We start from the raw sequence: 26,453 nt of genomic DNA, 5'->3' as shown, positions 1-26,453 counted from the left end.
AGGAGGAGACAAGCAGACCAATAGGCAATACCAGGACACTAGGAGGAGACCAGTAGACAATACCAGGACACTAGGAGGAGACCAGCAGATCAATAGGCAATACCAGGACACTAGGAGGAGACCAGTAGACAATACCAGGACACTAGGAGGAGACCAGCAGATCAATAGACAATACCAGGACACTAGGAGGTCAGCAGACAAATAGGCAATACCAGGACACTATATAAGGAACACATGCAGATCAGTAGAGCAGCTATGGAATGTGATGTGGGAGAGATGTTGATTGGCTGTTGACTTGACAACATAATACCATAACACCTGTACAGGATGCATGTCTAGAGTGGTGGAATAAAACGTGTTTGGGTGCAGAGTATTGCTTGCATGGACAATGAACTCTCAAAAGCATCTGTGTGCAATGTATTCTACTGTAGAAATAAACATTGTATAGAGTGCAGTTGAAATGGAAGACTGGGATAGGCTACTACTGGTTTCAAAGGTCTCAAAGAACCTTCTAGTTACACAATGTTCTGGTTGAAGTGACCTCAGCCGAACTACAGATTGTAACGCTAACAAGTAGCTTTGGTACTATTTTGGCCTTGGTTAGTACAGTACTATTTTGGCCTTGGTGCCAGATCTAATCTGGTATGATTGGATCAACATAGACCGCTCAGGGTTATTTTAGAGGGATTATCACTCTTGGGGTGCAACGGGACAGAGAGAGGGAGGGGTTGGTAATAACTAGGTATTAGGGAAAGGGGTTTGGATTAAGACAGATTGAGGATAAAACCGATGGAGTTAAAGAAACCGATAATCTACTCCTGACTGATATCTTGATGGGATTTGCTACTGTTATTCAGTTACGTATTTCCCAGCTACCTTATTGACCCCCTTTCCTCCCTCTCGCTCTCAGTAACCAACAGAAATGGCAGACGTTGCAACTGCTGCTGAAAAGAAGGCCCCCCCTAAATTCAAGCAGAGGACTACCCGTACCTTCAAGAGCAAGGCCCCCAAGCCTGGCCAGAAGGGGTGAGTTGGAAACTCCCCTTAGAACACACAAATATAACTACTACTACAACAATGAAAACTAATTGCGCATACGCCTTCTAGCATAACAAGCATCCATCCTTACATATCAAATGCAACTCCTTTTATACAGTACCAACACACTTCAATACATCTTTCTCTCCAACTCAACTTTACCACCACAACCCTCGTCTGCTGTGTCTCTATCCCTTTAGCTCATGGAACTTCTCCCCCTCTCCTCTCCCACCAGATTCGGTGACGACATCCCCGGCATGGAGGGTCTCGGCACAGACATCACAGTGGTCTGCCCATGGGAAGCTTTCGGTGACATGGAACTCAGTGACCTGGCGAAATATGGAATTGTTTAGACGCCCTACCCCTCCTTCCCTCCCATCGACCACCCCCTCCACTTCTCTTTCCTTCACTCCCCCTCTCCTCCTCCTTTCTGGACCCTGAGGTCAGGGAGTCCAGTACTCTGAACTGATTCTTGTTGTTTTGTTATGCCATTTTGTACAAGGCGCTTCCACTTTGACATCAGCTCGTTGTTTAAGAGCCGGGCGTACTCGGGTGCACTACCGACCCTGAGAGCCGGGCGTACTCGGGTGCACTACCGACCCTGAGAGCCGGGCGTACTCGGGTGCACCACCGACCCTGAGAGAATTGGTGAAGTCGCACAAACACACAGTGATACTTGGGAAATATACACATACCAGCTTTAAACTGAAAACACATAATACCAAACCTCATCCTGCCACTGTCCTCCTGTAGAAATCTCACGTAAACGACCAGCTAAGCAAAGTCCTAACAACTGAAGTCAAATGCCACTCAAGTTATATGAATAAGACATGTAATGTATAATAGTGATGTGCATTCGCTTTCTGCGGTCTGGTAGGTAAATAAATGGTCATGTCAGTGAAGCTTACTTCACTTCGACACTACTACTACAGTTTGACTGGTGCACTTCCTGAGAGAGGCTGGACTACATTTACAATGTTATTAAAGAGGGTTTGATTAAGCGTTGTTCATATCTCAACCATAGTTGGTTTCCTCCCACCTGACTATTTTCTCAACCTGCACCTGCTCTCCTTGAAAGCACTTTTTATATACAGAAATATATATTTATGTACAAAATAAAATCAATCCATTTTTTTTTTTTACAGTGAATGTCAAATGTCTGTATAATTTCACTGTTCATTTGATAGCCGATCACTCTTGCAATGTGTCAATCACATATGAACCCTCTTGAATTATATGAAGAATAACCAATTGAAAAACAGCTACTTCTCCTGGTACTTAGGCAATACTTCATCAGAAGCAATCAATTCAAATGTATTTCTTATTTTGGATCCTCAATAGCACAAAATACAACCGCCAGCGACTCAAACACACATTATTAAAACACAGGACAACATAGGAAATTGCTCAGTCCCCTCCTGTACTCCCTTGTTCACTCATGACTGCATGGCCAGGCACGACTCCAACATCACCATTAAGTTTGTCAATGACACAACGGTGGTAGGCCTGATCACCGACAATGATGAGACAGTCTGTAGGGAGGTCAGAGACCTGGCCGGGTGGTGCTAGGCCAACAACCTCTCCCTCAACGTCATCAAGACAAAAGGAGATGTTTGTGGACTACAGGAAAAGGAGGACCAGCATTCCCCCGTTCTCATCGACTGGGCTGTAGTGGAGCAGATTGAGAGCTTCAAGTTCCTTGGTGTCCACATCAACAAACTATCATGGTCCAAGCACACCAAGACAGTTGTGAAGTGAGCACGACAAAGCCTACTCCCCCTCAGGAGACTGAAAGGCATGGGTCCTCAGATCCTCAAAAGGTTCTACAGCTGCAACATCGACAGAATCCTGACTGGTTGCATCTTTGCCTGGTAAGGCAACTGCTCGGCCTCCGACTGCAAGGCACTACAGAGGGTAGTGCGAACGGCCCAGTACATCACTGGGGACAAGCTTCCTGCCATCCAGGACCTCTATACCAGGCGGTGTCAGAGGAAGGCCCTAAAAAAAATTGTCAAAGACTCCAGCCACCCTAGTCATAGACTGTTCTCTCTACTACGGCACAGCAAGCGGTCCCGGAGCACCAAGTCTAGGTCCAAAAGGCTTCTTAAGAGCTTCTACCTCCAAGCCATAAGACTCCTGAACAGCTAATCAAATGGCTACCCAGAATATTTGCACCCCCCCCCCCCCCCCCCTCTCTGTTTTACACTGCTGTTTATTATCTATGCATTGTCACTAACTCTACCTACATGTATACATTACCTCAATTAACCGGTGCCCCCGCACATTGACTCTGTACCCCTACCCCCTGTATATAGCCTGTTATTTTACGGCTTCTCTTTAATTATTTTTTACTTAACCAACAATGCAGTTTTAAGAACAGAAAGTGTTAAGGGCTCGTAAGTAAGCATTTCACTGTAAGGAAGGTCTACTACACCTGTTGTATTCAGCGCATGTGACATAACATTTGATTTGAAATTGGACACCAAAATAACGAGAGTCACAAACCACAACAAAATATTTGATATAAAAGATTTTATATGGACATTCACTAACAAAATAGCATAATGGCAGCCAAGGGATAAACATGACAGAGGGGAAGAGATTCACAAAAGGACAGTCACTTCTATTTGAAACCTATAGTGATTAAGAACCACCTCACTGTATAATATACTACAAGGAGCCTACTCCATGGCTCTGTTCCAATATCCACACAAGTGTACTACTTAGTATGAAGCACTGTATCAAGGTATGAATTCAAAGTAATATGCCGGTATGGAAATTAGAACGTTGCCATTGTGTTCTTGCCTCGTTGTGGCGGCCATTTTGTTTTGCCCATCACTGGGCCTGAGTCTTTGACAAACAGCACTGTGCTCTTCTCTGCTACACTAGCATCCTAAGCATAAAAAAGGGCTAGCTGCCTAGCATTCTCAATGGAGTTTAGTGGTAAAAGATGACTACTGCAACCAAACGCTGTTGGAGTCTGATCTCAAAAGACAGAATCAAAATCATGCAAAACATTTAGGTCAGGGGTCTCAAACTCTACTTCCTGGAGAACGACATCATGCTAGTTGCCCATGTTGATTGGTTCAATAGGTTGTCAATCATTTATCCACTTTGCTCTGCGTTTCTCAATTTGGTAACCATAGAAATAGGGCATAAATAACTCTTTGGCTGTATCTTTTCAGTTATTCATATTTCAGTCCATTTTTGCAATACATGATAATAAAGTCAAATGACCAGAGAAGAGTTTGACCCCTGTTGATGTCTTAGATTAAGTTCACACTAAGAGTGGTACACACAGCCAGAAAACCGAAGATAAAATGAAAAATAGAGCAAACATTTCAAAATAAACAATGACTGCAGCATTTAGAAATATTGTTTCATAGTAATTAGTTCATGCCCCACATAACATTTTCTTTGTAAAACTGCTATGAAACATTTACCATTGTACAAACCAAACGATAACACTTACAACCTTTTGTATACTTGGATCATTCAAAACCGCATGCCCTTTAACCTAGACAGCACACGAGCGCTACGCTCTTCACATCCGTTTTAAACTGACTAAATTTCAGCACTGAAATGTTAGGAGTCTTTGTCTACGACAGAGTGACTAGATTACTTCACCAGGTCAGAAGAAGTGCTTGTCAGGCCACTATTCATTCCAACGTATTCTTTTTTACTGTAAACTTTGGACTTGGAATAAATTGTGAGACCCAAACATTTCAGCCTTTCCCTATCTTTTGGGGGGAAATTAGTTTGGTAGTTTAGTTTTACATGCTTTCCCGTTTTGTTCACGCCATAGATATAGAACACTAGATAGGCTGACGTCATAGTGGCATACTTCTATGGTTCCCTCCCTCTTTGAAACTACTAAAGAGTCCATTCCCCTCTGCCCAAGAAAACAACACAGGAGGGGAAAAAAATATCAGATTTCAACTAATCTTGGAGGAAATGAAAATGTCACCTTACTTTAGGAGGAACAACAACATTTACCAATAGAAAACAACATAAAGAGCTAATGCAACAAATAAAAAGACCGCACTTATAATAATAACCACAAGAACGATAATATATTTATCATACACATGACTAAAAGTGTGCTTTTCTACAAATCTTTGGAACAAAAAAAAGAGGCAAAAACAACCACATTTGGAAATAGAGTATAAGGATATAGAAATATGCACAATAGTATGGTATTTTGCATTAAACATTTTTCATATTGATGGTGTCCCTCTTTCAACGCCTGTTGACAGAATCTCACTATCTATTACCAACGTAGCTATTCTCAGGAAGACTGTACTTGATGTTTACCTGCTCTTCTAAAAAGACAGAACAAGTTAGGGAAAGCAATCATATAGCCAAATAATACATCTCTATCATAACTTTTCAAAGAAATATAACTGAATAAGTTTATTCGAGGACACTAGGTTCTGGTTGTTTCAATGATATATGTCTCAGCCTAACATTCACAATGCAATAAAAAAAGCCAGCCGGTACCTCGATAGCAGTGATGAAATATTATATAGTTCTGAGTGATTTGTGTATAGCGTGAAGTATTGTGAGAATATGATGTTGTGCACTGGAAGTTTAGTATAATATTGTGTTATGTAGAGGGGACGTGTAGTGTTGCCCACTGTAGTGAATGACACAGATATTATCTATACTGTAGTGAATGACATAGATATTATCTACACTGTAGTCCTAGCCCCTAGACCTCGTTTCTAGGGAAGTGGAAAATGTGTGTGGAGGTGTGCTCAGAGAACCACTGAAACTAACAATATTAACGCAATAAAGACAACGCTATAAATCAGCAATAATAATAATAATAATTTGGTAACTTTTTTTCTCTAACTAATTTATTTGCATAATTGTAACAATTAAATTTTTAAAGGTTCGCCATTTTTACGGACTGAGAAAACTTGAGGTAAGGAACATCTATGATAATCCTTTTACTGCTCAGTTTGAAGTGAGTCATTTCTAATAGTGTTAAAAAAACATCAGTCCATCCCCCTCTCTCTCTCTGCAATGATGATGTCATTTCCTCTCTCATACTCCTTCACCCCACAAGAGGAAACATGGAGTCACATCCTCCACTTTGTTTGCAAATTGTCTTTCTGTTCCAAAATTCTTCTGGTGCTCGGTTGCTGTGGTTTCTCGCTCATTCAGGCTCCAAAGACATGCAGACACTGGCAGTCACAGTTCTGTCTTCCATAACTAGACTCCACCTCCATTCTTGATGTAGGAGTTGTGTATAGTACATGCCACATTACACCTTGGCTGTTATACGTGTGGTAGGGGGTTTGTCTCAGTGTTCAGTTAACGGCCCGGACACCAGTTACATGACTCTGGAGGTACGCTAGCTGGGGGCGACCATTCTGTGTCTTGTGCTGCTGAGAGTGTCGAGAGGGAGAAACAGGGGGACTATAATACAGCCGTGCAATGGAAACAAGCGGCCATTTGGTTCAAATACACATTTTTTTTCTATTTTCTTCTTTGTCAAGGCTTTCTACCAGTCTTTAAAACGGCATTCATATTTTTGTTTGAAGCGAAAAAAGAGTGGACAGCAGGAGATTTTGAAATATAAATGTTTCCATGGTAGGCGACAAACTTGCGTCAACGTGTTGCAATCTCCATCCTGGACAGCAGAGGGAGCTCTTTTATAGATTGTTCAAACAGGATGAGAGAGCTCCTGAGAAATGTGGTTATCTTTAGTAGGGTGCAAATCTACTGTAGCCTCCCCTGTACAGTGTGGCCTGGTAGAGACAGAGGAGAGGAGGTAAGATGGCAGTTAGTGGGTTAGTGATTGGCTAGATCTTACCATAGAAGTAGAATTACTAGAATGGACAATCTAATTCTATGATCTTTTCTTTGTTGTGGATAGTAATGTAAATAGACAAGCGTTCTTACCATAGCTCCTACACCGTAGGCTGCAGCAGGGTTTAGTGCAGCGTGGTAAGGGTCTGTCGTGTACACCCGTCCGTAGCTGGACACCAGAGATGAGTACATTACAAACCCACAGCTGTGCAACCAAACATGTTCCAGAATAGAAAGTGAAGTAGGCCCACTACTTTTCATTTGAATATGTTAATATATGTTACCTATATATAGTCATAGTACAGTGTTAATATATGTTACCTATATATAGTCATAGTACAGTGTTAATATATGTTATGATATATATATGATATATTATATACTATGATATAGTCATAGTACGGTGTGCTACTGCTTTATTTTGTGTAATATCTTGTGTCTATCACTCACCCATCACTGTAGGCAGCTGCTGCGGCAGCCGCTGCTCCTGCAGGACTGGCTACCGCAGTCGGCTGAGCATAGCGATACGCAGCATAGCCACCCTAAAGGAGGAAGGGACAGACAGCGAGAACACGGTTGTTAGTCCATTTTTATCAACTCCCTCACACAATACCCCAGGAATAAATGAGAGTGAAGCCATGTTCCTTTATAACAGCAGAAAAAGGAGAGAGACTAAGACAAGCAGCAACAACAGGTCATCTGGTGCAACATGGCATTCAGAGAATGTAGCAGAGGCCTTTTCCCCGTGTCGGTCTCCCTCCATGACCAACAAAAAAACACTAGGGCCTCGGTTTGTGACAATGATATAGGCCCTGCATCAAGTGTGCCGCAACTTTTCTACATTCAATTAATCTGATAATTGATGTCCTGTTGGAGATGGGGGGAGAGACAGACGGGAGAAAGTGTGCATAACCTCAGGTGTGAAATCTCCTCCTTCCCATCAAAAACACACCGTTAAAGAAAGGGGGGGGGGGGGGGTGAATAAACAGGTGATCAGGATCATTATTCCTTTAATAGGGAAAAACGGATGATGAACACACAGAAGACGGCCAGCCAATACAATTAAGGGGGAGGGGACACACACACACTCGCATGGTCACAACCAAATCACTGACGCCGGACAGCATGCACCCCAAACTCAACAGAGGAGGCCGTCTCCTTGGCAACACACCACTGCATTCTAACCTATAGATCATTACAGGACCAAGTCCCAGTATTCAGTAACACACACATCTGCTGGGGTGAGGGAGGGGATAGGAAGAGGAGGATACAGAGAGAAGAGAGGAGGAGAATGGGGAAGAGGGGTATAAGTGTGTCTGCATGCCAACATTGATTCAGTTAGCATGCCACAGGTGGAACAGATATAGGGAGATACCAGGAAGGGGTCAGAACGACTCATTAAGATGAATATCCATGTCCCTGAGAGTCTGTGGACCTGTGTTGATCCTCAGATCCTGGAGATCCTGGAGATCCTCTGTCTTTAAGCTACTCAGCCTCAACTTTCAGAAACCATGTCAGCCATTACTGGCAAAGTGTACCTCTCATTTTGGCTATACTTCATATCTAAGGGTGGCCGTTATAAAGACTGCATAAGAATCATGGCAAAATCCTATGTTGTTTTCATCTGTATATATGATTTATTGTACCATTTTTTTTTTTTTTTAACTGAACAAAACTTTAGAATGTCCATCGTGTTGTGTCTAATTCCTCTAGAAGGTAATATTGTCATTCGTGTTATAACGATTCCCTTTCTCCCCCGTTCTGCAACTCCACCCATGTCAGAATCCAGTGAGTTAGTAATAGAAACAGAAATAAAGAGGCATTTCAATCTGGGATGGTCAATAAAACACCAGTAGCAGTCAGTCAGTCAGTGGAACGCATAGTAATAGGATGGATGCACACTGGCTGATCACACAGTGACGTGATGATGGGACCCTACCTGGGGCAATCTGCCACTAATGTCCTGAAACACTATTCTACAGAGAGAACAGAGAACAGCTATGGTCAACCTGGTACCACACACACACACAATCAATCACAGTCCACACGCAGGCAAACGATGCATAGAGCAGTCTATTCATGAATGTATAGAACTATGAGGGTGTGTAGTATAGATCCTGGAAGATTGGACATTGCACATGGCATGCACCACTTCATATAGCAATATGATTCACCAAGAACAAAATGTGTGCCGTGTGTGTGTAACAGCTGTTATTGATCTGCCTAATTAAAATAATTGACTGAATAAAACGATTTTTTTTAAAAAAACGTGTGTTTAATTGTAAAGTTTACTACATCACCCACATATACACAGCTCTGTGGATTTGGTCCATGCACACACGCTCACACACTCCGACGGAGGGAGGGGAAAGGAGAGAATGAGAGCGAAAGCGCAAAGGAGAGAGGTATACTTACATAGAGGTCTGCTGCACCGTAAAACCCTTCCTGATACATCACACTGAGAGAGAGAGAGAGGGGAGGAGAGGAAAGACCAGAAAGAGAGCGATGGATTGAAGAGAAGTGATGGATGAGTGATTGAGGAGTGGAAGGAAATACAAGTTGTGAGGAGGAGCAGAATAAAGAAGAGGGTGTAAAAGAGAGGAGAGAAAAGGGGCGGGCGATTAGTATACACACACGTGCAACGTGCGAGATAAAATACCACTTCTCTTGTTTGGCCAAACGTAGCCCTTTACAAGTCATATTGGAGTGATTGTGACCACTGCGCAGTAGACCGCAATATTATCTCATGTTCAGACAAAGAAATGATATTTCAGCGCAGCACCAAACTAACACAATTACGTGTATTTGTTATAACACACCATGCAGTAAAAGTGTGTGTTTTATTGAGTAACACCTACCCTGGGTATGTAGGTATAGCTTGCTGGGGTAGGGCTGCCCTGACAGCACCGTAGACCGGCCGGCCACGACCCCGGAGGTGGGCGCCCCTGAAGGTCGCCGCCGCTGTGGCAGCCTGTGCAGCCGCCGCAGGGTACGGGAAGCCAGGGACTGAGAGAGACAGGCCAGAGAAATCAGAGAGAGGCAAAAAAGAACAAAGAGTTAGTCTACACAAAAGAACAGCCTATCGAATAACAGCCTACCGAAAATAACAAACAGTCTACAGAAAAGGGAAACAGGCTATTTTGATTATGATGGAGATCCTTTGTGGGGTGAAGTGTCCTAATATAAAGGAATACATTCAGGCTAAAGCTAGTCATATCAACATCTCACCAATCTCCTATTCTGATGAAATGAGGACTTAAGCTAACAATGTTAGCAGCTCACCTATACTGATGAAATGAGAACTTAAGCTAACAATATTAGCAGCTCACCTATACTGATGAAATGAGAACTTAAGCTAACAATGTTAGCAGCTCACATATATTGATGAAATGAGAACTTAAGCTAACAATGTTAGCAGCTCACCTATTCTGATGAAATGAGAACTTAAGCTAACAATGTTAGCAGCTCACCTATTCTGATGAAATGAGAACTTAAGCTAACAATGTTAGCAGCTCACCTATTCTGATGAATGAGAACTTAAGCTAACAATGTTAGCAGCTCACCAATATTGATGAAATGAGAACTTAAGCTAACAATGTTAGCAGCTCACCTATTCTGATGAAATGAGAACTTAAGCTAACAATGTTAGCAGCTCACCTATATTGATGAAATGAGAACTTAAGCTAACAATGTTAGCAGCTCACCTATTCTGATGAAATGAGAACTTAAGCTAACAATGTTAGCAGCTCACCTATTCTGATGAAATGAGAACTTAAGCTAACAATGTTAGCAGCTCACCTATTCTGATGAAATGAGAACGTACAGTGCCTTCAGAAAGTATTCAGACCCCTTGACCTTTTCCACATTTTGTTAAGTTACAGCCTTATTCTAAAATTTATGAAATTGTTTTTTCTCCCTCATCAATCTACACACAATACCCAATAATGACAAAGCAAAAACAGGTTCATTTGCTGAAATATGACATTTACATATGTATTCAGACCCTTTATTCAGTACTCTGCTGAAGCACCTTTGGCGGTGATTACAGCATCAAGTCTTGGGTACGACCCCACAAGCTTGGCACACCTGTATTTGGGGAGTTTCCTATTCTTCTCTGCAGATGCTCTCAAGCTCTGTCAGGTTGGATGGGGATCATTGCTGCACAGCCATTTTCAGGTCTCTCCAGAGATGTTCGATCGGGCTCAAGTCCGGGCTCTGGCTGGGCCACTCAAGGACATTCAGAGACTTGTCCCAAAGCCAATCCTGCATCGTCTTGGCTGTCCTGAGCGCTCTGGAGCAAGTTTTCATCAAGGATCTCTGTACTTTGCGCCGTTCATCTTTCCCTCGATCCTGACTAGTCTCCCAGTCCCTGCTGCTGAAAAACATCCCCACAGCATGATGCCACCACCATGCTTCACCGTAGGAATGGTGCCAGGTTTCCTCCAGACGTGATGTTCGGCATTCAGGCCAAAGGGTTCAATCTTGGTTTCATCAGACCAGAGAATCTTGTTTCTCAGGGTCTGAGAGTCTTTGGGTGCCAAGCGGGCTGTCATGTGCCTTTTACTGAGGAGTGTCTTCTGTCTGGCCACTCTACCATAAAGGCCTGATTGGTGGAATGCTGCAGAGATGCTAGAGCTCTGTCAGAGTGACCATCGGGTTCTTGGTCACCTCCCTGACCAAAGCCTTTCTCCCCCCGATTTCTCCGTTTGGCCGGGCGGCCAGCTCTAGGAAGAGTCTTGGAGGTTCAAACTTCTTCCATTTAAGATTGATGGAGGCCACTGTGTTCTTGGAGACCTTCATTGCTGCAGACATGTTTTCGTACCCTTCCCCTGATCTGTGCCTCGACACAATCCTGTCTCGGAGCTCTACAGACAATTGCGTCGACCTCATGGTTTGGTTTTTGCTCTGACATGCACGGTCAACTGTGGGACCTTATACAGACAGGTGTGTGCCTTTCCAAATAATGTCCAATCAATTGAAATTGCCACAGGTGGACTCCAAGTTGTAGAAACATCTAAGATGATCAATGGAAACAGCATGCACCGCAGCTCAATTTTGAGTCTCATAGCAAAGGGTCTGAATACTTATTTTTAATACATTTGCAGAAATTTCTAACAACCTGTTTGCCTTTGATATTATGGGGTATTGTGATGTTATTATGGGGTATTGTGCGTAGATTGCTGGATAATTTAAAAAGCAACGTAACAAAATGTGGAGAAAGTCAAGAGGTCTGAATACTTTCCTTAGACACTGTAAGCTAACAATGTTAGCATCTCACCTATACTGATGAAATGAAGACTTAAGCTAACAATGTTAGCATCTCACCTATACTGATGAAATGAAGACTTAAGTTAACAATGTTAGCATCAGCTGTGTTGATGAAATTAGTCTAACAATGTTATTAGCATCTCACCTGTATAGAGCTCGGGACTGTACATGGCTCCAACCATTGGACTCAACTTCCACCCGGCTGTAGGGGAGTTGGCATTTAGTAGCCCTAATGTAAATTTGAGGAAAAAGAGGATAAGAAATATGAGTAACACTCAACATCTATATCTCAACAAGTTAAACATACTATGCAATTACACTGACGTAATCACATGCAACTACATTGCTACTAATGGGTTGGTTATATTCAGCAGTTATAACCAGCAATATTATCTTTACCATAAGGTAGAGCGGCGAGCCCCTCTCCTCCATTAGAATATGGGGTGACCATTTTCTTATTGGTCATCACCCTGGCTGTGGCGTTGTTGACCTGGGTGTCAGAGAGAGGTCAGAGGTCAAGACAACACGACGAGGTGTGACACCGGACCTGAGGGACAAACACCCTTGCCTGCTCCATGCACAAACAACATGCACAAACATCCTCCTGTATACCCAAAACCATAGAAACAGAGTGAATAGAACAGGCGTGGAACCTCTAAACCTGGAAAACTGGCGGTTAAACTCAAGGGTACACTAACAATATCTGGTACTGTGAAGTAATAATTTCCATGATAGTGTAGACTGTTCATTCAAATAAATAGTGATGTGGCTCATGCAATGTACTGTATTTTTTGTGATGTCAGTTTTTTTTAATCACAGCACAGATTGATGGGTACACTTCTTTTACTTACTGCTTTGGTCTTATGGGTACACACGCAATGGCCGACAGACCACCCAATATGCCATCACTGGCTTTAATGGGGACATCCGTTCTATTCATTCTATTTCTATGCCCAAACCACACAGTACAGGCACCAACATAACCTTCAGTACTACCAGAACAAATAGGCCATAGATATTTGAAATTTGAGTGCGTCAATACTCTTAGAACTGGCTATGACTTTACTAACTCAGATTATTAATACATATGTAACTAACGCAAATAAATTGAGATTAGTAAAAAAAAAAACACTATGTTTGTACTTGTCAACATTTATCTGCTACTGTGAGCCCTATGAATTTAAAAAGTGACAGTAGTGTCTAAACTTGGATAAGAGGTTCATTTGTCTGATGTAAAGTGATGGTAATTGATTGATCCATGCATTCTTTTGAAGGATAAAAAAAAAACTAGGAACGTGTGAGTATTCACAATAATTTAACCATGGACACACACACAGACTGAACAAAAATAAAAAATACATTTCAGATTAAGGCATTCAAAAGAAATCCAAGACCATTCCAGGCATTGCTACTTTTAAAAAGAGAGAAAAGAGAGGGTGAAGTAAGCTTCTGTTGAACACGATGCAAAACGTTTCATCACTTGAACAGGTCACACAGATTACACGCAGCCAGTCAATCAAGAGCGCATCACATGACCAGAAGGTGAGCCAAACCAGCCAATCAGCAAGCATCAGATGCAGTATATATAGACCAATCAAAAACATTCTGGCAGCCCTCCCAATCAAGTCACACACATCATACAGAGAGAGAGAGAGGGGGAGAAGAGAGAGCGGGATGCAGGAAGAATAGCCAGTCCACATTAAAAGACACGGGAACACATAAATGATGGGAGGTGAAGAGAGTGAGAGAGAAAATTATTTTTCTCATGAACAAAAAAAAATAAAAAAATACCAAGATGCGGAACAAACGAATCAAAACAAAAGAAAAAACGTCTAACCGTTTGCCTACATATAAGATCCAATACATGAGCTGGGATAGAGAGGGATGAGACAGAGAGGACAGAATAAAGAGATAGAGGATGGGGGATGGGGGGATGCAAATGTCATTCCTCAAAAAACCAAATCAAACCATGACCGTGAAACACTGTCAGGCATTGCAATTCGGTGTCGCACGACAAATAACTAGAAGCAGACACCAATATAACACACCATCCAAAACCAAACCATTGCTCAACATTTTTAAAAAGAAACTGCTCGCGGACAAAATAAAAAAAAAGTCTGGGCACATAATCTAATTAAATTCAATCCTATTGAGAGTCAGATGTGATACTGATGATGGTTTCAAGATGATCTCTCTAGCGGTGGTCTCCATTGGTAACTAGTTTGAAGTATTTTATATAATCTATATCAGTTGCATATCCTTAGCTTGTACACAGTGTCATTTTACCTTCGTTTTAATGTGAAGAATAGACTACTTTGCCCTTCTACATCGACAACTATAGCCAGCGCACAAAACCTACTGTCTAGTTACCAAGACTGACTTCTACAACAACGCGTTCATGCTTTATCATGCCAACCCACTACTAGTGTACCAAACAAAATGCTGTTGAATCAAAACAATCTACCGTTTGGTATTCACTAAAGAAAGGTAGCTTATACATAACAGAGATGATGACAGTGGCACTATATGATACAGACGACAAGAGATAGTCAACCATGCAGGAAGTCAATAGCTCTAGAATTAATGTTAGAATGCAGTTAGAGTGGTGAATGGAATTAATGCATAAAGTGGTAGTCAGTTGCACTTGTAGATGCGTTTTATATCAGCTTATCTTAATGTTACAGAAAGAGTCTGGAAGGCCATGCGGTCAAATGCCATTGGTTTTTCTAATCAGCATTTTATTCGCCAGCTCCACAATCAATCACAGGATGAGCCAATCAGATCCTTTCGATCAAACCCTGCCGGGTCATGGACACTTTTATTGTATTTTTGTGTGTGTATAGGGTGCACTTTATCTTTATTTGGCGGAAGGGGGGTGGGGGGTCATTCAAAAATGATGCCATGTGTACACAACTTACCATTGCTGGGGAAACGGTGTGAGGACACGCGAGCGGTTACCGTGGAGACTGACAACACAGAAATCATCAGGGGGAAATAGAGAAAATATAATAAGAAATTAACCAAAACAAAAACAACCAATGAGGTGATGAAAAGCAACCACCCCCACCCTGAGGTACACAGAGGAAGTGATGTCATGAGTGATTGGTCACCTTTTGACATAAAACGGACCTCTATTGATGTAACTACTACAAATACCCAATACATATGAGCAGATACAGCCATACACATATGGGAGACAGAGGGGGACAGTTGAGGGATCAATCTAGAAGCCTATGGGGACGGGAGAAGTCGCTGAACTTTTCAACACATAACCAGTGTTGGGGGTAACTCCTTATAAAGTAACGTGCTACAGTAATAATAATACTTTTTGTGGTAACGAGTAATATATCAGAGTTACTGTTCAAATTGCAGTAATAATATTAGTTATTTTTGTTATCATTCCCTTCCTATTACACTTATTGATCCAAATGAATGTGTGAGATTATTATTCCCTCTGTCGGCGCAATATTATATTATATTATATTATATATATATATATATATATATATATATATATATATATATATATATATATATATATATATATATATATATATATAAATAACATTTAAAAAATGTCCTCTCACCAGGTTCCTGTTTATGCATGCACACACTACTACTAACTGCTTAAGTGAGGGCGATGGAAAAATGGCAGAAGCGTCTAAAACACTTACTTTCCCAGCGTGGAAGTACTCCCATTACTTTAATTTGGTAGGACAAGATGACAAGAATAACACAGTAAAATGTAAACTCTGCCCAGGTGAAAAACACCTGACCCTGCTGCTTAAGATGACTGTGGGCCTACCTCATCTTAATGGTTCAGGAGGACAGGCTGTGACCCAGGGAGAGCTGAACCAGCATGTAGCTGGGTATGTAGTAGAGGAAATGCTGCCCTTATCCTCAGTAGATATTGTGTCGGTCATTATTAGGCTAATTGTGTTGGTGCATAGGCCTACGTAGGGTAACGTTAACATTGTTTACATTGAGTGAGGAAGCGCAACGTTTTGGGGTGTAACAAAGGTAATAACGATTAGTGTAACTAATTACTTTTCCCAGGGTGTAATAAGTAAAGTAATTCATTAATGTTGAAAGAAGTAATAGATAACACCGCACATAACAAAATACTGTATTGGAGTACACTTACAAAGGAGAACGGACAGACGGAGAGAGGGGTATATCGACTTGGCTTGGGCAGTATACCATTTATACCATATACTAGGGTATTTGGAAAAGCCACAGGATGCTTTTTCAATAAATTTGAATATTTGTAGTAACTTTTTAAAGTTAATACCTGCAGTCAACTTGTGCAATCTGTTCGGCGTTTACCGCAGTTCCCTAGAACAGTTGAGCCAGTCAAGTGTTTGTTTGTAAATGGCAGAGGTGTGGACTTGAGTCACATGACTTGGATTCGAGTCACAAATATGATGACTTGCAACTCGACTTTGACTTCACCACCAATGACTCTCGTCTTGACTTGGACTTGAGCCTTATGACTCGACCTGACACCCTCCCCAAGCCTCCCCAAGCCTCCCCAAGCCTCCCCAAGCCCAAATATGAAAAATAATGCTATTGAAAAAAAAAAAAAATGTGCAGCGCATCAACTCTTCATTTAACGGATTACAGTTTGAATCGGACAGCAGCCAATCAAATTGTGCCAGCTGAGAAAAAGTTGTGCACGGCAGTGCAGAGGAATGTCGCCGGGTGAATTCAGATGGAGCCCTTGGAAAGATGATACCCCAAATTATTATTTTCAGATATAAAGACGACGTTGTATCAACAAAAAACGTATTGCAACTCGCAAAACATGCGGGAAGAAAATTACAGACGGAGGCACAACAACTTCCAACTTTGTTCGACATTTGAAGCTGCACAAAGAACGGTAAGTCGTGGCTAATATAGCCGACAGCTATATATTTATTACTTTACTAGTGTAGCATGTAGGCTAACGTAACGTTAAATCAATGAGCCTCCACACAGTCAGTCAGTGCGGGAACAGTGTCATTGCCCCCAAGATTGAGCTACAACTGGCTAGGCAGTTAGCCTAAATCCTGGCTGATGTTCCTAAAACAAGGTTGGGTGATTGTGTACAAGCCTACGTCGTCCGATAGCGATCACTAAAGGGGGGGGGGGGGGGGCTACCCATGTATTTCCATGGAAATATAACGTTTATTTCGAAAGTAATAAATAGTTATTTTTTAACGCATTCATGATTTGCGTAAATGTAATATACTAACTACTACTCGTTAAAAATATGAAATGGTATTACATTTGGTGTGAGCACATTAGGGCTTGTTTAGGACTCGAAACTCAGCGCTAAAGACTTTAGACTTGAATTGGACTTGCCTGTCTCGACTTGGGAGTTGAGCGCCAAGACTTGAGACTTACTTGTGACTTGTAAAACAATGACTTGGTCCCACCTCTGGCAAATGGCACAACAGGAGACAGCCGGGAGCTGGTGAGACCACAGCGTTGTATATCTATCGGCCAATCACTGGTGTGCGCCGCACGAGGCGATGAAGTTACACTCATACAAATCACTGCGAAATGTTTGCCATCAGATATCTTATCACGGCTTCCTGCCGTGTGTGAGAAGTCAAAGGGCTCTTGGTTATCTGCCATGTTTCCCCTGTGCTTCCTTACTAGCAGGTTTTTTCCTCCTCCGTTCTTCTCACCTCTGCTGGATGTACACATGCTGGATCTTCTTTCAGAAAAGCATGCATCACAACTTTGTTCATTTGCACAATTTCTCTAGTTCACCTTCGCTTGTACAAGTCCAGACGCAACAAAAATGACATTCGGTAGCTACTAGCTATGATTGTATAACTTTATGAGCCGGATTTGCCGGTCTTTGCAAATAGTTTGTTGTTAGCATTCTAGTAATAGACGCCCAACGGGCTTTTACTTGTGGTTTTTAGTGCCCCTTGTGGGCTATGCCGGTAATACCGTAAATCCTGGGATGGCAGGTAGGACGGTATGAAAATCTGGATATCGCCCAAGCCTAATATGGACAGGTGTTGAGGGTCACAAACAAACACAGGTTGATATACGGGGAGAGAGACAAACAAGGATAGACAGACCGACCGGCATGAAGACAGAGAAAGAGTGGAGAAAGAGATGGAGCAGAACAGAAAAGGGGGGAAAGGAGAGGAAGACAGCCGTATCATCGTCACTCTTCACTCTCTCCATCGCTCTCTCTCCCCCTCTTCCCCCCGTATTTCTCTCTCACCCACACGTTTAGGCCCACATTCACACAGCAGAGGAGTGCATAACAGTTGAGAGCATGCAGAAGAGCTCAAAACGGAGCATGAATCTAAAACCAAGAGCCAAAGCGATGGCAGAGCATGAGGTGGTTTTCCTTCCAAGATCTTCCAAGTCATGCTGACAAAGAAAAACAGAGGCATCGCAGCAGAACTCATTCCCATTACACCAGGTATTATTACTCTTGGAAAAGGGGGATGCAAGTGAGGGTATGAGGTGCAGGTTGCCTTTATTTAATGAGTGATATATAGACCCCCAAAATCACCAGTGAATCTATAAGCAGCAGATCAAACACTTCACCACACTCCCTCAGGGCAGTCTCATAGCAATACCTGCCAACAACCTAATGCATGCAGCAATGTCAACATACAGCAACGTAATCAAAATTACTTCAATACTGTGCACTGACTCACAATCAAGCACACAGGTATCGGAATGTAGGGGAAAGAAAAGGCGGCAATCTTTTATGTCACATCACCTGACCGGTCTTCTGAAACACGATTGGTAGCCCATGCAAGAGAATCTCTCACAAACACAAGCAAGTATGGTTGTTTGCCAGAAGAAGAAAATAAGGAAGAGAGGGAGAACGTCCCCTCTAAAATAGTGAACACCAATAAAGCCCGGATTCTGATCGTGGAAGTGATGGTGATGATGGATCTAAAGAAGGGGTGCAGCAGAGAAAACAAGACGCCCTCTCGCATGCCGTGTCATAAGCAGCATCCAGAGGCACAGTGTGTAAAGGTGTCACGTGAAAACACTGTTCCCAGACCATTTTGTTGCCAAACCACCCAGCATGCTTTGCAATCCAGGCAGACCCATAAAGCTGAAGATCAAAACGTGCAAATGGACAGTGCGCGAAACAGGAAGTGATGTAAAACCAAGACATCGTGCGCATCGATCTTTCTGTGAGGCACCACCGCACCATGCTGGAAGGGGGTTATTATAACACTAAACACAAACAGACTCCCCGAAACCATTCGAGACAGTTCAACTGGAGATGGAGGAGCATATTAAGCCAACCGGACCTCATTTCACTGCTGAACATGAGACAAAGACGAAAATCAAAATGGCCACCGTTCTTGGAGGGGTAAATTACCTCAACCTTGCGTCCTTCCACCAGAGTTCCGTGGAGAGCAGCTCTGGCCTTCTCAGCGTCTGCGCTCGTCTCAAACGTCACAAAGCCAAAACCCTAGAGAGGGAATGGGGTGGAGGATGGAAACAGAAGGGGATGGAGAGAAAACAAGAGGGTTGGAATATAAGAGAAGGATAAGGGATGTGAAGAAATGTGCGTAAGCTATGTCCATTCTGTGCAGAGTGTTATGTAATGTAACTTAAAATGAACAGGTTTGGTAGTTTGATGTGTACATGTCATACCTTCGATCCTCTCTCGTTGAATATGATCTCTACGTCGAGGATCTTTCCAAATTGCTGTAGAAAAAAAATGCGGGGGGGGGCAGCATCAATAAGCATGGCACTGTAAACTACTGCATTGAAAATGAAATACAAAAATTGAACACAAGGCGGCAGTATTGTACCGGACATATAAACTAGCAGAAATCATGCTGAACTTTTTAATGATCAGTTCTATTCCTCTTAGAGCAGAGAATTAAGAGAGGCACTTTTTCCTGCTCCGTGTTAAGGAAGCTTTACTAAAACACTCATTTAAAAGTCCTAAAATGGATGTAGGAGTCGCAGATTGCTCCTTTAAATCACTAACTAATCTAGAATGTCAGGGTTGTGGATGGGGAATAAGGACAATATTCCTGGTCTCGTACCCCAAACATCTGCCGCAGGTCAGGGTCTCTGAAGCGGAAGGGAATATTGGAGACGTGGAGGCGTTTGGGGGTCCCCTTCTCTGAGTCGTCCCCTACGGACCCCCCGCCACCACCTCCTCCTGTACACACCAACTGGGTATCAATCTGTGACGACACATCTGACTGCTATGAGAAAGAAAGAGTGAAAGAAAGAAAAAGAAAGAGAGAGAGGCAGACAGACAAAGAGACAGAGAGAGAGAGACAGAGAGGATTTAATAGACACTTACTCCCTCATTCACAGCGTGAAACAAACTCGCTTGTAAAGTTTGTGCAAATAAAAAAAACTCACGTGGGTGGTTAAACTGTTTGGGACAATTGTCGGGGTGTTAAGGCCTGCCTGTCCGGCCTCCACCGACCCCTGGATGGCCCCTGCGGCGTACAGACTGGCCCCGTACTCCAGGGCCAAGCCGTTCTGGGGGGGCGGAGGGGGAGGAGGGGGGAAGGCGGAGAAGGATGGGGGGACGAGACCCTCTTGACCACCTGCTGCATCCTGAGAGCCCTGAGGGTGAGAGAGAAAGAGAGCGAGCGAGCGTGAGAGGAGGAAGAGAGAGGTGAGTGGTCTTAAGTAACTGGCTGGCTATACTCCACCGTATTCCTTTACCGACAGAGAGCCTGAGAGAACATCACTAGGGGTAAGACCACTTTCCCAAGAGGTTCAGTTTAAAAGGCTTACAGGCACGGATATTATATTTCCATCCCCCCGGTGTGTGTGTGTGCTGTTGTCCATTAAATATTCACTACAGGCCCATCTATTATTGAGGGGGTCAGCAGCTTCCACACAGAGAAGCAGCACAATAGATGCCGACGCCCACACACAGACAGATAAGACACATACCTACCTCAACACACTAACTCGGACACGCAAACGCCCACAAGCCTAAACACTCAAAGGCTGACTGTTGGATAACGGCTGTGCTATAATCTAATGCCCACAACTACCCGAAATACTCTCATAAACACACACACACACACACACACACACACACACACACAACAGTGCATTCCTAGCTTATTGGCAGAGGGGCATCGCTACCCTAAATGGAAATGGTGAGAGTGCTGAAAGAGATGACGGAGAGACAAGAGGAGAGGAAAGGGGGATGGGATATGGAGAGGGAAAGGACAGGAGAGGTAAAGACTGACAGAAAAGTCCTGCTACTGATCCATGAAATACTAGATTCAACGGGTTTCATTCATTTACTATATCAGACTGCTAGAAAACGGGGTTGGCTTAGATTGCTGACAACATATAACTATATATAGTCTCCAAATGTTTATTGAAAACAAATACATTTGCACAATGAGCTCTTGTTGTCTCTCAAATACATTGTTAGTTGTAGGTTAGCTAGCAAGCAAATGTTGTGCCATATTAGCATTCACATGAAATGAGTCAAAACGAGACATGATATCACAGCCGTGGTCCCATGTGGCTCAGTTAGTAGAGCATGGAGCTTGCAACGCCAGGGTTGTGGGTTCGATTCCCACGGGGGACCAGTACGAAAATGTATGCGCCCACTACTGTAAGTCGCTCTCGATAAGAGCGTCTGCTGAATGACTTCAATGTCAAATCAATAACAAGAAAACTATCAGAATGTCAGCGTCTTGTCATTGTTGCTAGCTAGCTGACAATTTTTGTGACGTTGTCTATAGGTAATGACAAGCATCAGCTGATATAGCAATAATGGTGTGTTATCTAAAACACAACATCTGTCTGTGTGTGTGATGGGGTGAAGCATTTCCCTGCTGTGTGGTACAATACATCCAGAGTCCCTGAGGGAGTGTTAGGACAGAGTTTGTGTGTGTGTGTGTGTGTGTGTGCCATCTGTTTAAGCGCCGGACCTTTCGCTGCCTTGCACCTGTGACAAGCTGGGGACGCTGGGCAAGCCTGGGTCATTTTGATTCTTATAGAACAGAAAAATAAAAAAATAAAAAAAAGGGCAACCCCCAAGCCCCTTTCCCACTGTACATGTTTCTAACTGTGGGTTGTTCTTTGTAGACTTGGAAAAAGCCTTGAAGCTAAAATATTGGCAAATAACATCCCATTCTATTCCCTTGCTTTGTTTTTCAATTCTGCCAAACCGAAACACAGAAAAATAGAGCAACCTTGAGCCTTCCATTTTAGCTGAACGACTCTGCGTGACCTTTCAAATAGAATATTCATGTTCCATTTTCCACACAGGCCTGATACTGCACACCATGGGTATCTCCCAAATGGAGCCCTGTTCCCTGTATAGTGCACACTGCACACCATGGGTATCTCCCAAATGGAGCCCTGTTCCCTGTATAGTGCACACTGCACACCATGGGTATCTCCCAAATGGAGCCCTGTTCCCTGTATAGTGCACACTGCACACCATGGGTATCTCCCAAATGGAGCCCTGTTCCCTGTATAGTGCACACTGCACACCATGGGTATCTCCCAAATGGAGCCCTGTTCCCTGTATAGTGCACACTGCACACCATGGGTATCTCCCAAATGGAGCCCTGTTCCCTGTATAGTGCACACTGCACACCATGGGTATCTCCCAAATGGAGCCCTGTTCCCTGTATAGTGCACACTGCACACCATGGGTATCTCCCAAATGGAGCCCTGTTCCCTGTATAGTGCACTTATTTTGACCAGAGCCCTGTGGGCATCAACTGGAATGGTCTCCTGGTCTGTCAGGATTGCCTTGTTATGTGATTTAGACTAAGTTGCTTTGTCATTCTCTCTGGGTAAGAGCATCTGCTGAATACATACATAGCGTAATGAAGAGAGGGATGGCTGAGAGAGGGATGGCTGAGAGAGGGATGGCTGAGAGAGGGATGGCTGAGAGAGGGATGGCTGAGAGAGGGATGGCTGAGAGAGGGATGGATGGAGAAAGAGCGGGACGGTGAGAAGGAGAGATATTGTCACTCTGATGTGGGGTGTCCTGTAGACAGATATGTGTCACGCATCTTGTCAGTACAACATTTATAAACGCGTGTGTGTGTGTCCCTGGTTGTGTAAGCTTATGCCGTCAGCTCAGCGGAGCCTGTGATTCAGAGGCAGTAGCTGCAGCTGATTTACTTTCGGGTCAGTTAGCGCCGGCTAGCTAGTGTGTTTGAGGAGCCTGGCATGTTAGAAAATGGACTCCTCTGCCCTGTCTGACTGCAGCAGTGTCACTGTGTGCGCAGATAACCACAGCTAACCAGGCCACATCTAGGCCTTTTGACATGAATAATGACTTATCAGGGACCTCTTTGTCTAATGGGTGTATGGCATAAGTCTACAGCCTAATTCTAAAGAATTGGAGTGTATGAAGAATAGGGGTAGGTGGCATTCAATGGACACTACTGAACTGTAGATGATGCAGGAATTGAAAGGTGCAGTTCTGTTGTCAGTACATTAGACACGGAGCTTAACAGTACACAATTCAAAACACAATTTATTAAATTCTTGGCACGTTTACCAGCTATCTATACATTCCTACCATAGAGAAGTGTAGAAGAAACCCTTCCCTTCCTTCCTTGTTAAATAATTCCATCCTCCTAGGCCGCCCCCTCTCCCCATCACTCTCCTCCCTCCCACTCGCTCTCCTCCTGCTGCTGCTGTTCTCCCTGTCCTCCCCCTCAACTCCACCCCTTTTTTTTTTTTTACGCTTCATTAAATCCAGACGGGACCCTTGCATCCACCCCCCCCCCCGCCGCCCAAGTCAACCTCGCTGCCAGGCAGCCTCATAGCAACAGAACATTAGCTCGCCCCGTAAACTCCTCCCACTCTACATCTCCTTATAGGGTAACATGTCTGCTTGTCATGAAGCCCCTCTCACTCCACCCCCACATCCATTTCCTTGTAGGGTCTTATGCATGCTCCAGATTATCACGTGTACACCACGTTCTCTGTCATCTCTCCTGTATTGTGTCTGGTATTAATGGTCTGTTAGGCTCCGGTGCAACTCTTTATGAAAGGTACACATTCAAGACAGACATGGTTGACAATATCTGTCGGTCAATATTGCTTTACCGTACCGCTAGTCAACCATGCAACGACGCACGCAGACCCCAGACACAGGTGAACACACAAACAGGAGTCTATTGACACTACATATGACGTTCCTCTTCCAACACATTGTCAGTGACCATGGAACTAGTTAGTCTTGTTCAGAGGACACGGAGAGCTCAATACCAATCTGACTCTGGCTTTCCCATGGCCAACGTGTTCATGTGTGTACATAAGCTAGTGCCTAGATGACCGTTGTACTGTCAATCACACCGTGCACTGAGCGGTTGGAGCAAGGCCTGTTGGGATTTCACATCCTGCCCTCCTTTGGAAAGTGCATCATTAGTTTTCAAAAGCATATGAGTTTAGCGCTGCCATAGAGTGGACACAAATGAACATTCAAAATGGACCACGGCAAATACGACTTCCACAATCCCAATAGTAGAGCGGTTTTGCAGTGTTAACTGGACCCATTAAATAATCCATTATTATTACATTTGAAGCACGGCTCAGGACATTGTGTATGCTTCACGCCCATGTGGGCCTGTGCAAAGTTGTTACACTTCCTAGTGACACTTCACACCCACCTCGATCAATGAATGGTCGTCATAGCAACACCACTAATATACCATTTTGAAGAAAGGGGGCAGAATCATAAATCACCAGTACTGTAGGCCTTTGAAAAATGTCAAGAGCTTTTGACCTCCATAGTTTGTTTGTGTGTGTGTGTGGTGAGCCAGGTAGGCGTCTCTCCCATGCCTTAGGGCACACGCTTGGGTGGGGCTCTGCAAATATTTCTCCAACCCTTTCTCCTCCCAGTGCTAGGCTATCCCTATTTGCACAAAGAGCTCTGTAGTAAAAGTACACCTTAAAAACAGAAGCTATAATTTACTGTGCTTCTCCACAAACAAACAAAAAAATCCCCCTTTCAAGTGAATTGCAACTTTGGATCCACAGAACTGCAATGTCAGCGATTCAGAATTCTATTACATCACGCAACAAACTAGCTTTATCCAGTGAGCTATCCATCTCACTGTCTAGATTATATGTCTACACCCATCTATCTCCCTTATCCATTTCTCTATCAGTCCATCTGTGTATAATCTATCCTTTAGGAACAACTATGACTTCTATGGGCCTTCCTGTAAAGACAAGGCTGTCTTTCACCTTTAATTTCAATGTACATTCTCCTGTTTCCCCTCTCTCCGTCCCATCCCCCTCTTTCTGGGGCTCTTAATATTTTAAAGGAAAACATTGAGATAACAGCTGCTAGGGCCCCAGGGAGAGGCACAGGGAAAAGAGGTCAAATAGTAAAGGGAGCAGGATTCAAAGGTACTGCTGAAAGAAGTGTACAACACATGTATGCAGGCAGAGCACTAACCAGGGTAGTCAGTCAGACACTGGTGGAACACATGGTGGGACCACGGAGTCATCCCTCAAATATAATGATGACGATAGTCTGAAACACACGAGAGTCTCGACCTTCAACAAAGTTTGTGTGTGTGTGTGTGTGTGTGTGTGTGTGTGTGTGTGTGTGAGAGAGAGAGAGAGTCTCTCAGAGAGATAAGAGAGTGAGGGTATTGGTTGAAAAGAAAGAGAAAGCAAGACAGAGAGAGACCAGCAGAAAGTGAGACAAGAGCGAGACAACTGTTCTTGGGGCACCTGTCCCTTTCGCTCAGAGCATAGAGGGATACGTATACAGACAGCTGCAGAATTTCTTTACCCCCATTTGCTCTTCGTCCTCCTATTCCCTCTCTCCTCCCTCCTATTCGCAAACATGTCGAGGCTTACTCAGATCCCGAGGACAGTGCAGGCTAGAGGCCTGTACTTACACGGTCATCCTAAACAAATCCTATATCCTTATTCTCACACACGTACACATCCCTTTCCCCGTTCTCCAGATTTGCAGGAACAAATATTCCAGTCCATATGCACTGCATATAAACATAAATGCTACGACGCATGAATTGAGAAGCCAGAGTACAAATGTAGCCAGCGAACGTATCTGTGAGCACTAGAGGCCCAGGGCAAGAGAACAGATGCCATGACAATACAGTACAGCAAAGCTCACACAGCATATTATAATACAGATTCTATCTTCAAAGGCTCCCATCTCTGTCCCTCTCCTAGTGCAGCGCAGTATTCCAGTGTTGATTTCCTATTTACCGACGCTTCTGACTGACGATTGGGTGGAAAGCCATGCATGAAAATGGCCTCACTAGCACAGCGCTCAAGTAAAAAGGGTCAAACACACCGCTTGGCATTTGCGCTGAATTAAGAATCGCTGCAGCTAAAGAGCA

At 43.4% G+C, this 26,453-nt stretch overlaps 2 protein-coding genes across 22 annotated transcripts in view; one reads left to right on the top strand and one right to left on the bottom strand.

The window, feature by feature from the left end:
• Positions 1 to 838: 838 nt before the first annotated feature.
• LOC110493466 (retinal cone rhodopsin-sensitive cGMP 3',5'-cyclic phosphodiesterase subunit gamma-like) lies at positions 839 to 1,969 on the top strand. The gene is made up of 2 exons (XM_021567761.3): positions 839 to 1,026; positions 1,274 to 1,969. Exons 1-2 carry the CDS (start codon positions 923 to 925, stop codon positions 1,389 to 1,391), a joined length of 222 nt encoding a protein of 73 aa, XP_021423436.1. The 5' UTR covers positions 839 to 922; the 3' UTR covers positions 1,392 to 1,969.
• Positions 1,970 to 3,555: 1,586 nt separating this feature from the next.
• LOC110493465 (RNA binding protein fox-1 homolog 2) overlaps positions 3,556 to 26,453 on the bottom strand; it is a 33,489-nt gene continuing 10,591 nt past the window's right edge. For 4 of the 21 annotated variants that reach the window (XM_021567757.3, XM_090204522.1, XM_090204530.1 and 1 more), the window contains 11 exons: positions 20,485 to 20,694; positions 20,157 to 20,321; positions 19,756 to 19,809; positions 19,478 to 19,570; positions 12,523 to 12,613; positions 12,269 to 12,352; positions 9,714 to 9,861; positions 9,271 to 9,313; positions 7,306 to 7,397; positions 6,949 to 7,024; positions 3,556 to 6,794 (listed from right to left, as the gene is read on the bottom strand). In XM_021567757.3, the coding sequence (XP_021423432.1) occupies positions 6,750 to 6,794; positions 6,949 to 7,024; positions 7,306 to 7,397; positions 9,271 to 9,313; positions 9,714 to 9,861; positions 12,269 to 12,352; positions 12,523 to 12,613; positions 19,478 to 19,570; positions 19,756 to 19,809; positions 20,157 to 20,321; positions 20,485 to 20,694 (1,101 nt within the window). In that variant the 3' untranslated portion in view covers positions 3,556 to 6,749. Of the gene's footprint in view, positions 6,795 to 6,948; positions 7,140 to 7,176; positions 7,398 to 8,794; positions 8,832 to 9,270; positions 9,314 to 9,713; positions 9,862 to 12,268; positions 12,353 to 12,522; positions 12,614 to 15,041; positions 15,090 to 19,477; positions 19,571 to 19,755; positions 19,810 to 20,156; positions 20,322 to 20,484; positions 20,695 to 26,453 lie in introns of those variants that run through there. The other 17 variants (XM_090204520.1, XM_090204523.1, XM_090204526.1 and 14 more) reach the window with 10 other exon arrangements.

This window comes from Oncorhynchus mykiss, chromosome 17 (genome assembly GCF_057628025.1).
Source record: "Oncorhynchus mykiss isolate SJ-2025 chromosome 17, ASM5762802v1, whole genome shotgun sequence".
Classification (NCBI taxonomy): domain Eukaryota; kingdom Metazoa; phylum Chordata; class Actinopteri; order Salmoniformes; family Salmonidae; genus Oncorhynchus; species Oncorhynchus mykiss.
This window is presented reverse-complemented; position numbering and strand designations above follow the sequence as displayed.

Excerpts from the sequence above, each read along its gene's own strand:
- LOC110493466 (XM_021567761.3), top strand. The coding sequence starts at position 923 with ATGGCAGACGTTGCAACTGCTGCTGAAAAGAAGGCCCCCCCTAAATTC. Across the intron at positions 1,027-1,273 it reads CCCAAGCCTGGCCAGAAGGG|ATTCGGTGACGACATCCCCG; the intron begins GTGAGTTGGAAA and ends CTCTCCCACCAG.